This window comes from Mastigoproctus giganteus, chromosome 9 (genome assembly GCF_048544385.1).
Source record: "Mastigoproctus giganteus isolate SK-2022 chromosome 9, ASM4854438v1, whole genome shotgun sequence".
Classification (NCBI taxonomy): Eukaryota; Metazoa; Arthropoda; class Arachnida; order Uropygi; family Thelyphonidae; genus Mastigoproctus; species Mastigoproctus giganteus.
The window spans coordinates 189023927-189038912 of NC_143583.1; the positions used below are offsets into that span (position 1 = coordinate 189023927).

General features: G+C 36.8%; 2 protein-coding genes across 4 annotated transcripts in view; one reads left to right on the top strand and one right to left on the bottom strand.

Moving 5' to 3' along the window:
* Positions 1–14986, top strand: part of LOC150080960 (G patch domain-containing protein 1) — a 242313-nt gene that overhangs the window by 205245 nt on the left and 22082 nt on the right. For all 3 annotated transcript variants that reach the window (XM_090381880.1, XM_090381879.1, XM_090381878.1), the window contains one exon: positions 13964–14115. In XM_090381880.1, coding sequence (XP_090238006.1) covers positions 13964–14115 — 152 coding nt within the window. The remainder of the gene's footprint in view (positions 1–13963; positions 14116–14986) is intronic.
* The window catches only part of LOC150080962 (uncharacterized), a 103715-nt gene continuing 99459 nt past the window's right edge, over positions 10731–14986 (bottom strand). Inside the window, exon 8 of the mRNA XM_090381250.1 lies at positions 10731–10833. The gene's annotated coding sequence lies outside the window, so the exon portion shown is untranslated. The remainder of the gene's footprint in view (positions 10834–14986) is intronic.

The window sequence follows — 14986 nt, forward strand, 5'->3', positions numbered from 1 at the left end:
AGCAACTTGTATATCACAGCAGCAGCACTGTGAGACTGAAGGAGATGACACCGATTATGACAGAACTGAAGGGGGGTGTATATCGGGAGGGACAAAACCACAATGTGGAGAAAAGTTGCTCCTCGTAGAAACTTTGTACACTCAAAGCAACATCACACGTTTGCCAGGTGAAGGCAAGAATGCAAAATCACCAATTGATTGTTTTCTCTTATTTTTTGACAATGAAATGATAAATCAGTGATACATACTAATGAATACATTAGTCGTATAGCAGTGAATTATTAATTGAAGAAGGATGCTAGTTTCAGGTGGTAGATGACTTTCACCAACCGGTGAAATACCACCACTTTGCTTATTGGAGGCTTGAAGTGGTGAAACCCATGTTTAGTCTCTAGAGCAAAGTTTCCGGCATCCCCCCCCTCCCCCCATACTTATCCTTCAACCCATGCACGGTACTAAGTACTATAGGTTTTGATACCTTTCGTGTTTGGGGTTTTCATAAAAAAAAAAAAAAAACTCCTACTCCTATTATACTCCTCAATAAAAAATATTTCGTCATTGCCGCATGACTCATCAGGTTACATTTTGGAATTCTGATTATATTATGATTATATGGTAATCACTATTCAAATGGCTGTAGCTATATTTTTTTTATTTAATGCAAATTTGAAATTACACAATATATATTTGATACAAACATTATTTATTCAATACAATGCACTAATACGCTAATTTTTAATTTTATTTAATACAAAAAGAGCAAAAAACTAGTAAAACCTAAAACTAAACTATACATTGTCTTTTAGATTGAGTTAGTTCTCAAAAACAGTATGGACTCAATCAAATCTTCTTTCATAGAAGCACGTAAATCAGATTTTATTATTTGGAGTGCTGAAAATAGCCTTTCAACACTGACTTGGGTAGGTGGTAGAGCAGTAACACAAAAGGCTGCATCTTGAACTATTAGTGGATATGTTTTTATTGCATCTATCACCTGTAACTTTGAAGTACGACCTACTTTCTCCACTAAAGTTAAAGCTTGATATAAATCAAAGCGGAACTTCTCGTAGCTGATTGCTTCCAGCACTGCAGCTTCTCCTTTGTTGGTATTTGTATTACTAGCTTGAATGCGTCTCTTTTTTATTTTTTCTTGGTGATCAAGTTGTTTTTCAAAATCACATACATCAAATTCTGAACTAGAAGAAGAAGGTGATGTGTCAAGCTCATGGGGAGGCCTCGTAATCTTCTTGTTTTAATCCTGTTATTTTTTCACTTAAATCAAGTAGTGCAGCTTTTCCTCTGGCTACCTGATCCTCTGATAGCAAAATTCGTAATTTGGATCAACATAAAGTGCTGCTAATAAGATATCATTTTCTATTAAATTAGTTTCTCTGCGCTCCATAGACTGATTCCATCCGCAATGAGACCACCAATTTGGGAAAACTTGAAGATTAGACTTTTCCATTCTTTGTAGAATGATCCAGGTGTTAAGTAAGACTCTTGGAACTTTAAAGTTGCATTATATGGGTGGCGAAGTAATCTTTCAAGCTGCTCACCTTCTTCCCATTCATGATCAAATAAAGTTATTTCAGGATTTGCCATATCAATAAATAGAGGCTTTAATTCCAAAAGATGTTTGATCATTAAATAAACACTGCCCCATCTAGTAGCTTGATCAATTAGAGCTCCTTTTCTGCAGCACCTCTTCAGAATAGCATCAATCTTGGGGGATCGAGCAGCTACAGCAACCTGGCGCAACTTACTTATGAGATTAGCTGCATGAGCTCCTTTCAGACCATCATGGATTGCGAGCTGTAAAGTATGCACACCACACCTCATATGTTGTATATTGACATTGGGGAAAGTGAAACCGATGAAATTGTTTGCAATAGCATCCAAGGTCTTGTCTGAGTACTCATCTTTATCTAAATCACTTTACACACAGCTTTCTCTTGATTCAAAAATCTGTCTTTTCCTCATTAAGCTTCTCAACAGTTTTTATCATGTTCAATGCATTGTCTGTAACTATTGTCAAGATATTTTCCTTCTTAATTCCAAAATCTGAGCACATTTTCAATCAATTTGCAAACCTGTTCGCTTGTATGCTGCGCTTTGGTATCTTTAAGTGCTAAAGTATGTATTATCGTTTCTTTATTTTCACTCACAAAGTGGACATTTATTCCAAAATAATTTACCCATTGATGGGTGCATGCATCCATCCATCTTCAGATGAATATGCTTTCCCTTTAGCATCTCCTTCAACAAATTTTTTTGATTGTTAGCTTCCTCTAATATTATTTTCCTAATATTATGTAGTTCCAAAGATACTCTCAGTTTGGCTGCCATTTCATCACTCAATCCAATGAAACCTGGAGAAGAGAATACACTAAGTGGTAGTCCATTCTTTACAAGTTCAACAATACACTCTTTGAATTTAGCAGCTGTCATTGCTATAGTAATTTTTTGGGTCTCAAAGTACTTTGTTAGAATATTTTTTCCTTCTACTTTACAACCTGTGCTAGAACTTGATGACTTTTTGTTGCTTTCCTTTTCCTCCATAAGCTTGAATTGTTTTGGATGCAAGCGCTCTAAATGGCATTTTTAAATTGGATGACCTGGTGGGTGCATAGCCTCCTTTTCCTTTCCCTGCGCTGATTTCTGAATTGCATGGCTTATCTCCATTCATCAATTGATATATGAAGACATTTTTTTCTTGAGATAATTCAAAGTATTCAAATACTCTAGCTTTCTTTTGTTCCATTTCAGACTAATTAAATTAAGTAGTTTATCTCAAAATTAACTTTAACAGGCTTACAAATTCATATTACCTAAAACAAAAGATAAAAATTTAAAATTTAAATTAGACAGTGCAATAGAATAAAATTGTTTTTTGGTGTTTGCATGTACAATATAATAACAGGAATAAGGAGTAACAAATATATTTTGTTACTCCTTATTCCTACTTCTACTCCTGTAAAAATCTCTTACTCCCTTACTCCTACTCCCCAGCCCAAAAAAAAAAAAAAAAAAAACCCTTCCCAATTCGCTCAAAATTTTTGTTTAGTTCTGCCTTGAATTTATTTAAGCTGTCCACTTCTACAACGACAGATGGAAGTTTGTTTTCCAGAATCAACCACCCGCTGGATAAAGGCAAATTTTCACACATCTATTCTACGACTGCCTTTCCTCAGGTGATTAATCTGGGCAAGAGGAAGAATCCTGTCAGCATTGAGCTTACTCAAACCATTCAAGGTGATCTGATTGAGGTGTATACCTCAATCAGATCACCTCGCAGGTACTTAGTCTTCAGATACGATAATTTTCAAAACTTAAGCCTTTCTCCGTAAGAGCAACCTTTTGTTCCATTCACTAATCTTCTTGCCCTTCTCTGTACTCGTTCCAACACCTATACTTCCTAGAATGAGGCCTCCAGATCTGTATACAGTACTCAAGGTGTGCAGTACTCACCTTATACAGTACTCACCTTATCCCTGCTAGAAAAATTTCTGTATATCATTGACAAGACACCATGAGGTACCCTTGCAGACCGTCTGCACTGCTCAGCAAACTTAATATCTGACTGCACAGTTACCACCAGGTCCTTTTCATTCTCTACCACCCTGATTGTAATACCACAGTTTGTTACTCTGGGGTTACTGCTACCCATAAGCAGTACTTTACATTTGTCAATGTTAAACTTCAATTACCACATCTCAGCCCATCTGCTCAACTTTTCTAGATCCTGTTGCAGTAGCATAGTGTCATTAACAACCCTGCCAACCTTTGTATCATCAGCAAACTTAGACATTGAGCTTGATATACCTTCATCAGTATCATTAATGAATACAGAAAACAACAATAGACCCAGCACCGAGCCCTGGGGACTCCACTAATAACATTAGTCCACAAAGAGCAGTGTCCATTGATGACCATTCTCTACTACCACATCTATTCTACATATGTCTTTCCTCAGTTTTAATTTATGTCCCCTCAGGTGATTAATCTGGGCAAGGGAAGAATCCTGTCAGCATTGAGCTTGCTCAAACCATTCAAAGCCTTATACACCTCACAGGTGCCTAGTCTCCAGATACTATAATTTGCAAAACTTAAGCCTTTCTTCGTAAAAGCAACCTTTTGTTCCATTCACTAATCTTCTTGCCCTTCTCTGTATTTCTTCCAACACCTATACTTCCTTCCTAAAATGAGGCCTCCAAATCTGTATACACTCAAGTACAGTACTCAAGGTGTGGCCTGACCATTGCCTTATACAAGGGGATAATCACCTCCTTATCCCTGCTAGAAAAATTCCTGTATATCATTCACAAGATGCAATGAGCTACCCTTGCAGACAGTCTGCACTACTCAGAAAACTTCATAACTGACTGCACAATTACCCCCAGGTCCTTTTCATTCTCTACCACCCAGTTGATATGTTACTCTGGGGTTACTGTTACCCATATGCAGTATTTTATATTTGTCAATGTTAAACTTCAGTTACTACCTCTCAGCCCATCTGCTCAACTTTTCTAGATCCTGTCGCAGTAACATAGTGTCATTAACAACCCTGCCAATCTTTTTATCGTCTGCAAACTTAGACATTGAGCCTGATATACCTTCATCAATATCGTTAATAAATACAGAAAACAACAATGGACCCAGCACTGAACCCTGGGGGACTCCACTAATAACATTAGTCCACGAAGAGCAGTATCCATTCTATCTTCTCCCACTCAACCATCCCTTTATCCATAGCAGCAAATTTCCCCCAATGCCACACTGCTCCAATTCATACAGCAGTCTTCCATGTGTAACAGTATCAGAAACCTTCCAAAGATCCAAGTATATGATATCAAGTTGGTCATACGAAACTTCCCTTTAACAAACCCATGCTGTGTCTGAATTATTGCTGCAGTCTTGTCTAGATGATCCTGCAATGCATCTTTAACCAGTTTAAACTAACTGGTCTGTAATTACTTGTGTCACCCTTTGATCCTCCTTTGTGAATTTGGGATACATTTGCACATCTGCAGTCTGTGAGGACCTCCCCTGAGTCCAAGGATGTTCTCATAATTATGGCTAAGTGTTTGCTTACGTCCTTTACCTCTCCTTTAATATTACTGGATATAATCCATCCAACCCAAGTGCCTTTCTTATGTTTAACTTCAACAATTTCTCCTCCACTTTGCTCTCAGTTATTACAAAGTCATTAAGCACCCTGTTACAGTTTGATAAACTTCCAGCATTTTTCTCCCTTAATAACTCCTCATGTGTGAATGTAGATGCAAAATACTCATTCAGATTATTATCAACAGTCAAACCATCGATATCAAGTGGACCAATCTGATTCATCTCCTTCCTTCCTTCTAGAGTTTATATAAGTAAAGAAGTCTTTGCTATTTTCTTAGCATCCTTTGCCAAAGATTTCTCATAATCTGCCTTCGCTTTCCTAATCTCCTTTGTGACTTGATTACAGACTAGCTTCTATCTGCTATAGGCTTCTATGTCGCCTGATAATTTATATGCATCCCATGCATTTTTCTTCTCTGCCACGAGTCTCATTAGTTCATGTGACATCCATTTAGACCTAAACCTTGAACAATATTTCTTAATGGTATGAAAAGCCTAGTAGCTTTCACAGTTAGTTCCTTGAATGCTTCTCACTTAAAATTTGCTGTTGGTAACATCATCAGTTGGTCCCACTGTACAGAATTTAAAACTGTCTGAGACCACTGTAGTCACCTTTACGGAAGCAAAAACCCTTCCCTTTACTCCAATGGTAATTATATCTTTAAGTAAATCCCACATGAATACACTGTGATCACTGCCACCTAGTTCCTTTATCTGCAAATTCTTAATGCACAAATAATCACTGCTGATAACTAGATCAAGAGTATTACACTTTCTGGTTGCCTCTTGAATGTCAGTTTTACAAACATCAAGCTGCAATTGGTTAGCAACATTTATGAACGCTTCTGTTTCATTTTGTATGGTCTCTTTTGTTTTTTGAAATCCTTCAACATTATCAATAAACTGATTACAGAGTTTATTCCAAACACACTTCATGTTCTTCTCTGTAATTTTGCCCCACACTTGTTTTGTTATTTTGATTGCATCTAAAATGTGGAATTCTTTCCAAAATTCTTTAAAAGTTGGACCTCCCTCTTTATCTCTGCCTGAACAAACAAATGCATGTACAGTAGTACTATATTGTATAGTTATACACATGGTTTGAAATGTCATATTTATGAATATTTAGCATTTATTTATTGCATTTAATGTTCATATTTTCGATTTTGTTGATATTAAAAAAAAACTTGTAAAGGGAACTGCCTGTGTTTAAATAGGATTTTTTTATAAATTCTAATTTACATTTTTTGGTGTTTCTTATTCCAAATATGTTCTTGATTAGACCGGGGTTCGAGTCCGTCACCACCAAATACGGAGGATGCGGAAAGGTCAGGAAATGACCACCGCATATCCCGGAGCAATATGGCCTTAGTTGCTAATGCTCCTAAAAACCAAATAACAACAATAACAACAACAACAATTCCAAATATGACCATAGTTTTTGTAATGTCAGCAGTTGTCCAGAAATGAAAGGAAAATAAATATGCAAAAATACTACGTCAAATTTATTAACAATGTTTTACTTCTGTACAGAATAGAGTATTAATCTTTGCTACAAGTAAAGAGCCTAAAAAAATTTCAAATTAAAAAGTAGGAACCCTTTGTGGATTATTTAAAATTCTGAATGGTATAAGCCTTTTGATTGTTGTGAACTAAAAACTAGATATAGTTTCCCCATCATACCTTGCTTAGTGCCTTGTCTCCAAATTTGTCCTCATACGTCCCACTAACGTTACCCATATTTGGCCTGAATAATCCGTCAGGGTAGAAAAGTGGATGTAATCACTGTCCTTCTCACACTGGCTGGAAAAGGCTTGGGTGTGAATGATGTCGACGACACAAGGATGGGCTTCTTCTTGTTTTTTCATATTGTGACTGAGTTAGTCAGTTTCGGGTGACAGTCTATCCTGCAATCTTGTTCATCTTGTAATTATCATTCTTAATGTAACCAAGAAAGCCATTTGCTACAAGGTGAAACAACTGAAGTCCATTTTGCTCAGTATTCATTTATTTGTCATCTGATTCCTGTAAATATATCATCTTAACTTGTGGACTAATTAATATGCCACCTTTCATTTTACATCAGACAACTTTTGAAAGCACAGATGTGTTTTAAATTGTTTGACCAGTCCCAGATCGACAGGAGTGACAAAATCAAGGCTCTTTCTTACCAAGAGATTGCTTATGCACCTCTCCTATAGTTTCTGCTGATCTTTTGCACTGCTGTCCCACAGCCAGAAAAACCAACTAAACTTAGTTAAACCAACTTGCAAATCCAGAAGGAACCCCAGAACCTGAAGCCACCACAAACATCCCATTTATACTGTATAAATGGGATACAGAGAAGGGCAATCTAGTAGCCCTTCTCTATATCCCATTTATACTGGTCATACTCCACATTTCCACTGTTATCTTTATATGAACGGAATGCACAAAGGAATCAATGATGTACATTCCCATCATGAAGCAACACAGCTTTCAGACTTTTACTTGAACTGTCTATCAAAAAGAAGCCACTTTTCAGAATTGTAGCAGTAGTGGCAAATGATACAATAAAACAAGCTTATATAGCATCAGCAAGAAAAAAACAACACATATGCTTTATCCATTCATACCTTCCAAGAATTTGACTAATTTTTCCTTGAATTTATTAAAACCATCACTTCCAGACATGACAACAGATAGAAGCCTTCACCTGCCTGGCTGAAGACAAAATTCCACACATCTATCCTGCAATCATCCTTTCTCAACTTAAATTTATGCCCTCTCATGTGTGTAGTCATAGCAAGAAGGAGAATTCCATTCATAATCAGCTTACTCAATCCATTCACAGCCTTAAACACCTCAGTCAGATCATCCTACACGTGCCTAGTCTCCGTATGCTGAAATTTGGAGAACTGAAGCCTTTTTTAGTAAGAGCAGCCCTTGGTTCCCCTCACCAATCTAGTTGCCCTTATCTGTACTTGTTCCAGCAGCTCTACATTCTTCCTAAAATGAGACTTCCAGACCTGTATGCAGTACTCAAGATGTAGCCTGACCATTGTTTTTATAGAATGGGATAATCACCTCCTTATCCCTGCTAGAAAAATTCCTGTATATCATTGACAAAATCACATGAGCTGTCTGCATTGCTCAGAGAATTTCATTTCTGACTGCACAATTACCCTGAGGTCTTTTTCATTTTCCACTACATTGAGTATAGTACTACACAGTTGATAAGTTATTCTGGGATTAGCTGTCCACATGCGCAGTACCTTGCATTTGTCAATCTTAAACTCTGACTACCATTTCTCGGCCCTTCGAACCAACCATCCTAGATCTTGTTGCAGTAGCTCACACTGATCACTGTCATTAACAGGCGCCTCCGTAGCCAGGTGGGAAGGAGCAGCAGTGCATAGCACATGCTTCTTGATTAGACCGGGGTTCGAGCCCGTCACCACCAAATACGGAGAATGCGGAAAGGTCAGGGAATGACCACCGCATATCCCGGAGCAATATGGCCTTAGTTGCTAATGCTCCTAAAAACCAAACAACAACAACATTACTGTCATTAACCACCCTGTAAACCTTTGTATCATCTGCAAAATTTGATATTAAGCCTGATATACCTTCACCAGTATCATTAATAAATATTAAAAACAACAATGGGCCCAGCACTGAACCCTAGTGGTGCACACTTATAACATTAGTCCATGAAGATCAGTGCCCATTCATAACCACTCTCTATCTTCTTCCACTTAATTCCTTTATCCATAGCACTAACTTGCCCTTAATGCTGCACTGCTCCAATTTGTACAGCACTCTTTTATATGCAACAGTATCAAAAGCCTTCCTGAAATCCAAGTATATGATATCAAAATTATTTTTTGCATCCAGTTCCTTGGTCACTGCATCATAATAACCTATCAAATTGGTTAGACAAGACTGCCCCTTAAAAATCCATGCTGCAGTATAATTTTATTCCTGTCCAGATGGTCCTGCATTACTTCTTTAACCAGTGACTCCATTATTTTCCCTGAAACATTTGCACATCATCCATAGGGACCTACACTGAATTTAAGGATACTCTCATAATTATAGCTAAAAGTTTGCTCACTGCCAATGCTGCCTCCTTTAATATGATTGGATAGATCCCATACACCCGAGGTGCCTATTTTATGTTCAGCTTCAACAATTTCCCTTCCACTTTCATTTCAGTTATCACAAAGTAATTTAACTCCCCATTGGAGTTTTATAAACTTCTGCATCCCCTCCCATAAAAAAATTCCTCGTGTGAATATAGATGCAAAATACCTATTCAGTTTGTTAGCATCCTGAGCAGGGTCATCAACGGTTAACCCATTGACATCAAGTGGCACAATGTGATGCAACCCTTTACTTCTACTGTTAATATAAGCATAGAAGTGTTTGCTGCTTTTCATTGCTAGAGACTTCTCACCTTAGCTTGCCTAACCTCCTTTGTGGCTTGATTACAGACTAATTCATATCTACCATAGGCTTCTGTACCAACTGATAATTTATATGCATCCTATGCACTTTTCTTCTTTGCCTTGTGTTTCTCAATAGTTCATCTGATATCTGTTTAAATCTAAACCTTGAACAGTATTTTTTCATTTAGAATTTGCTGTTGGTAATATCATCAGTTGGTCCCATTGCATAGGATTTAAAAACTGAAACCACTGTAGTCACCCTTACAAAAGCAAAAACCTTTCCCTTTACCCTTGATAGGAGTTGTATCTTAGATTAAATTGGAAACTGTGATCACTGCCACAAGTGGGTCTTTGCCCTCATCAAGAGTATTGTTTCATTGTTTCTTCTCTAACATTCTGCTGTAGAAAACAGTCATCCATGGACAAAAGTCTTGCTAGTGTTTGAGTGACCAACCCACAAATTTCAGTTTCCTCATAAAGACCAATCACTTCACAACAACAGTAGCAGAGAGATTCTGCAATAGTGCAAAAACATAAGTGACATTTCTTTTCTGTATGTGGAAGTCTGTAGCTGGAATCCCATCTTTTAAACAAAATGTCAAGTGTATTGAGCGCCTCTGTAGCCAGGTGGGCAAGAGCAGCAGTGCGTAGCACACGCTTTTTGGTTAGACCGGGGTTCGAGCCCGTGACCACCAAATACGGAGAATGCGGAAAGGTCAGGGAATGACCACTGCATATCCCCAGAGCAATATGGCCTTAGTTGCTAATGCTCCTAAAAACCAAATAACAAACAATAACAAGTGTATTGAATTTAGTTATACCAAGTCCCTCATTAAGTAATCCAATTCTTGCTGATTGGGAGAATGTGGTGCTTTGCTTCTGAAGTGTAATTCCAGTTATCCTTCAGAATTCAGCATCTAATTCTGAAGGCTTTTTTTCTGGATGGGAATTGGTAGTCCTCCATTGTGTGACATGGCACATTGGGATACACGACAGCTTTTTGACATGCAGACTTTTTAAATTTTTATATATCTACCATACAAAAAGTAGCAGTTGTCTTGATGATTATTGGCTCTCTTCATATTCAAGATATTGAAAAAGGCATATATTAAATCTACCACAAAACCATCCCTGTAATGTTGACCTGTAACTTGCACACAGCAGAAATGAAGTGCCCACAACTTGTCACGATCTCTCAGAGGCATTCCAAAATAGGCTTCATATGCACTTCAAAGCTTCAAACCACCAATGATGCTATGCCTCACCTGCTTCAGACCTATATAATATCCATAAGCATAACAGAATTAATGTGGATAACTTAACACATTCATTTGGTAACTATAGCAAACAGCAAAAAAAAAAAAAAAAACCCCACTTATTATTATACAAATACTACAGGCTTTAATACTTCAAAGTATTGGCACACAAATAATACAAAAATGTAAACTGCCACCGAAATATTGATACTAGATAAAAACTAATGACACCATTGGATTCAGCCCACAAAATACATATAAGAAACACTTAAATATAAACAAGCATATTTTGTTACTTAATATTTTATAATGTCAAAATCAAGAATAGCATTACAAAGTGTACAATTTTAAATTATTTCTTGCCTTTATTCCAAGCATACTGAATGATGGAGAAAATCCACCAAGTACCTACTTATGTTATACTTCTTCGATGCCCACTATAGGGTTAACTCAGTAAGAAAGGAGTGGAGGACTATGTTAGTATTCCCAATTATGGCCAAAGTGTTAAATTACCTATCAGTGCCCTAGTAACCTAGGAATGGACCAGCAGTGTAACTTAAGTGACTTTAAACGTAGTGTGGTAGGCAGCTCCAGATGTATCAGAGACACTGCCACCCTACTGTGGCATTCTCATTTTCCATGAGAATAATCTGCATTCCTTTACTCTGGTACTAAAGGCCTTATATTTCTTCTGCAATAAGAAGCTATTGTACCTTTTAGCAATCAGCCTAGCAGATCACACTGCAGCTGTCTGAAGAGTGCGTTGTGCTGGATTCCATTCGATGCTGTTTTGAGCTGGTCTTAAGGTTTTGTACACTAATCAAAAGGATTTTCTTAAGAGCTGCTTAATCTTAATAAATCAGGAACTAGACGTACCAAGAATGGTAACAATCAGAAAATGTCCTGTCAATTGCAGTCCTGTGGCCGAGAGAGAGAACAAGCTTCATCATCAAAAAAGAATCATGCAGCCTAAAAGGTGAACCACAATCAGTCAAATAACAGCATGTTAGAACAGCAATGTACATGGTACATGTTTTCATGTACACATTATCATGGTACATTTTAGGTTGCCTGATACTGGTGGGTCAACATCCGAATGACATAACCTACTTAAACATTATTGTAACCAAGTGCATTCCTTTGTGTTTACAGATTATCTGATTATTTCAACAGGATACACAAGGCAAAAAATCATTTGAGAATGGTCGCAGGAGCATAGAAGTGACAATACAATGCTTCACTGCTTCTCAGTACAGATCTCGACCCATTTGCGCACCTGTGAGGTGAAGTGAAACGTAGTGTGGTAGGCAGCTCCAGATGTGCCAGTGCATGTATCAGAGACACTGCCACCCTGCTGAGGTGAACATGAAACAGGAACTAGATGTACCAAGAATGGTAACAATCAGAAAATGTCCTGTCAATGACAGTCCTGTGGCCGAGAGAGAACAAGCTTCATCATCAAAAAAGAATCATGCATCCTAAAAGGTGATCCACAATCAGTCAAATAACAGCATGTTACAACAGCAATGTACATGGTACATATTTTCATGTACACATTATCATCTGAATCAACATCTGAATGACACAACCTACTGAATGACACAACCTACTTAAACATTATTGTAACCAAGTGCATTCCTTTGTGTTTACAGTTTATCTGGTTATTTCAACAGGATACACAAGGCAAAAAATCATTTGAGAATGGTTGCAGGAGCATGGAGGTGACAATACAATGCTTCATTGCTTCTCAGTCCAGATCTCGGCCCATTTGAGCACCTGTGAGGTGAAGTGAAACGAGCTGTTGTAAGGCAATCTAAGACAAGTGCAGGATGTTGTAGAGTTTGCATCCCAGTGGAAAACTTATGGCACTTTGTGGAGTCTGCTCCTTCTTGATCTGCATATTTCTTGGTATGCAGATTGAGAAGTGGAACTAAATCCTACATCAGATTGCCATCAGCACATTTTTAAAAACATGTTTAAAATTCTTCCTGTGCATTAATGACTTCTTTTTTAAATTATTTTATTCATATTTTGCTTGTATTGTGATGTATTTTGTGCTGATTGGTGAAATATAATATATATAAAAAATATGGTTCTTGGTAGATCATTAGTAACTAATGCAGATGAATGTAATTTGAGACTTAAGTCACTGCTCACCCCTGTAATCTTTAAACTATTAAATATGGTAATAAAGCCCTTTAATGTAGCTTATCTTTTCCAAATACTTAATTTGATGAAAAATATTATATAAATGATAATATTTGAAGAATCAGAATAACATTTAAATATTAAAACCACATAATATTTAAAAAATCACTATAGTTATTGACCCCCAAGTCCTTTAAGTATGTTTTTAATTAAGCATTTAGAAGTCAGCCTCTTGCATCTCAAATTGTCATAATAGTACTGAATTTAAATCAAAGCTGGGTTTTGCTCACTCACTCACACACAAGTATTTTGTAATCTTAAAACTTTAGGATTCACCTTGAACTCCTTCACAGCAGTGCTTCTCAAACTGTGGGCCATGGCCCACAAATTAAAAAACACTGCTTTATAACAAATTTGCGGATGGCTGATAAGTAATATACATTCTTCGCATTCACCTATAATGCAACTCCACAATCTATAACATCAAGTACTGTATACTTGTCTACATTTGAACTGTTGAATTATCTCCACAATATGCTGGGGATGCATTTCAACTGTTTACTGTCTTAAAATGACATAACCATTGTAAGTGAAGTGCAGTTATTATTATTATTATTATTAGCTATATGGTGCAAGGAAACCTGAGGCTTATGCTGCACCAGCCAAAACAAAAATTCCCAAGTTACTTGTGTATTGCTTTTCTTTGTGCAGTGCTGTTTCTGAAACAACCATATCACTATTTCCCTTTTTATGTTTCCATGTGTGTGCGTGTGTGAAAAGTTACTTTATAATTTTATATTTGAAGTGTCAGATCAAATTTCTTCACCAGTAAAAGTGATTGGGTCAAAAGTTAAACTCATATGGCCTAAATTTTGAAACAAGTATTTCTGTAATGGTAGCATGTATTTGTATAAAAAAGAATCTGTTGATTTAATTTATACATGTTCATCGTCTAGAAAAGGGATAGTTAATAATTTATGAAATAAATTTTTGTGCTAATAGGGTAAGAAGAGTAAGCATAAATCTAAAAGCCATAAACATATAAGAAAAAAATCTATAGGGAGACAGGAAAGTGACATGGAAGACAGTATAGAGGAGAACAGAAATTCTTCCAGTTCAGATTCAGAATCTTCTACTAAAAAGATTCTCCAAAGGTAAAGTTTTTTTTTTTTTTAAATTCTAAATGCTAAAGAATTAAGTAGAGTATATTTGAAAGATCATTATTCATTATGCACTTACAGGAAAGACACTTGCCTCTGCATTCAGACAAATTTAATGTAACCTGGCTTACATTAAATTATTTTAAATTACATAAGTGCAGATATTTCAGCTGTATAGATTACAGTTTTTTGTGACAACACAAAAAAAATTAAGGAATTCAAAAAATTTCAAGTCCCACTAGAAAAGTTTTTTTTCCATGAGAATAATCTGCATTCCTTTACTCTGGTACTAAAGGCCTTATATTTCTTCTGCAATAAGAAGCTATTGTACCTTTTAGCAATCAGCCTAGCAGATCACACTGCAGCTGTCTGAAGAGTGCATTGTGCTGGATTCCATTCGGTGCTGTTTTGAGCTGGTCTTAAGGGTTTTGTACACTAATCAAAAGGATTTTCTTAAGAGCTGCTAATCTTAATAAATTTGTAAATATTTACCTCTAAATCAAAATATAACAGATATACTTAGTGATGGCTATTGAGTGATGATTCAATGACTCAGGTGAATGAATAACTCAAGTCATTGAGAAGAGCTATAGCAGCTGTCAATATATACCAGTGCTCCATTTACAACAAAATGACCTGATCCAACTATGTACTTGAAGCTTTTGAAAAGTTCATGGCCTGAGTATGAAGAGCTTATTCGGGGAGTATGGTAGCATTACTCTCAGCATAGTCCCCTTTGGAATAAATACACTTTTGCCATGGATGATATGTACTGAACTGTCACATCACCAGATCATGCAGTGTCAACAACTTCTGGAGTGATGTATGCTGCAGGCCTTTCACAGTGTTGGGTCACCTTCCAGGC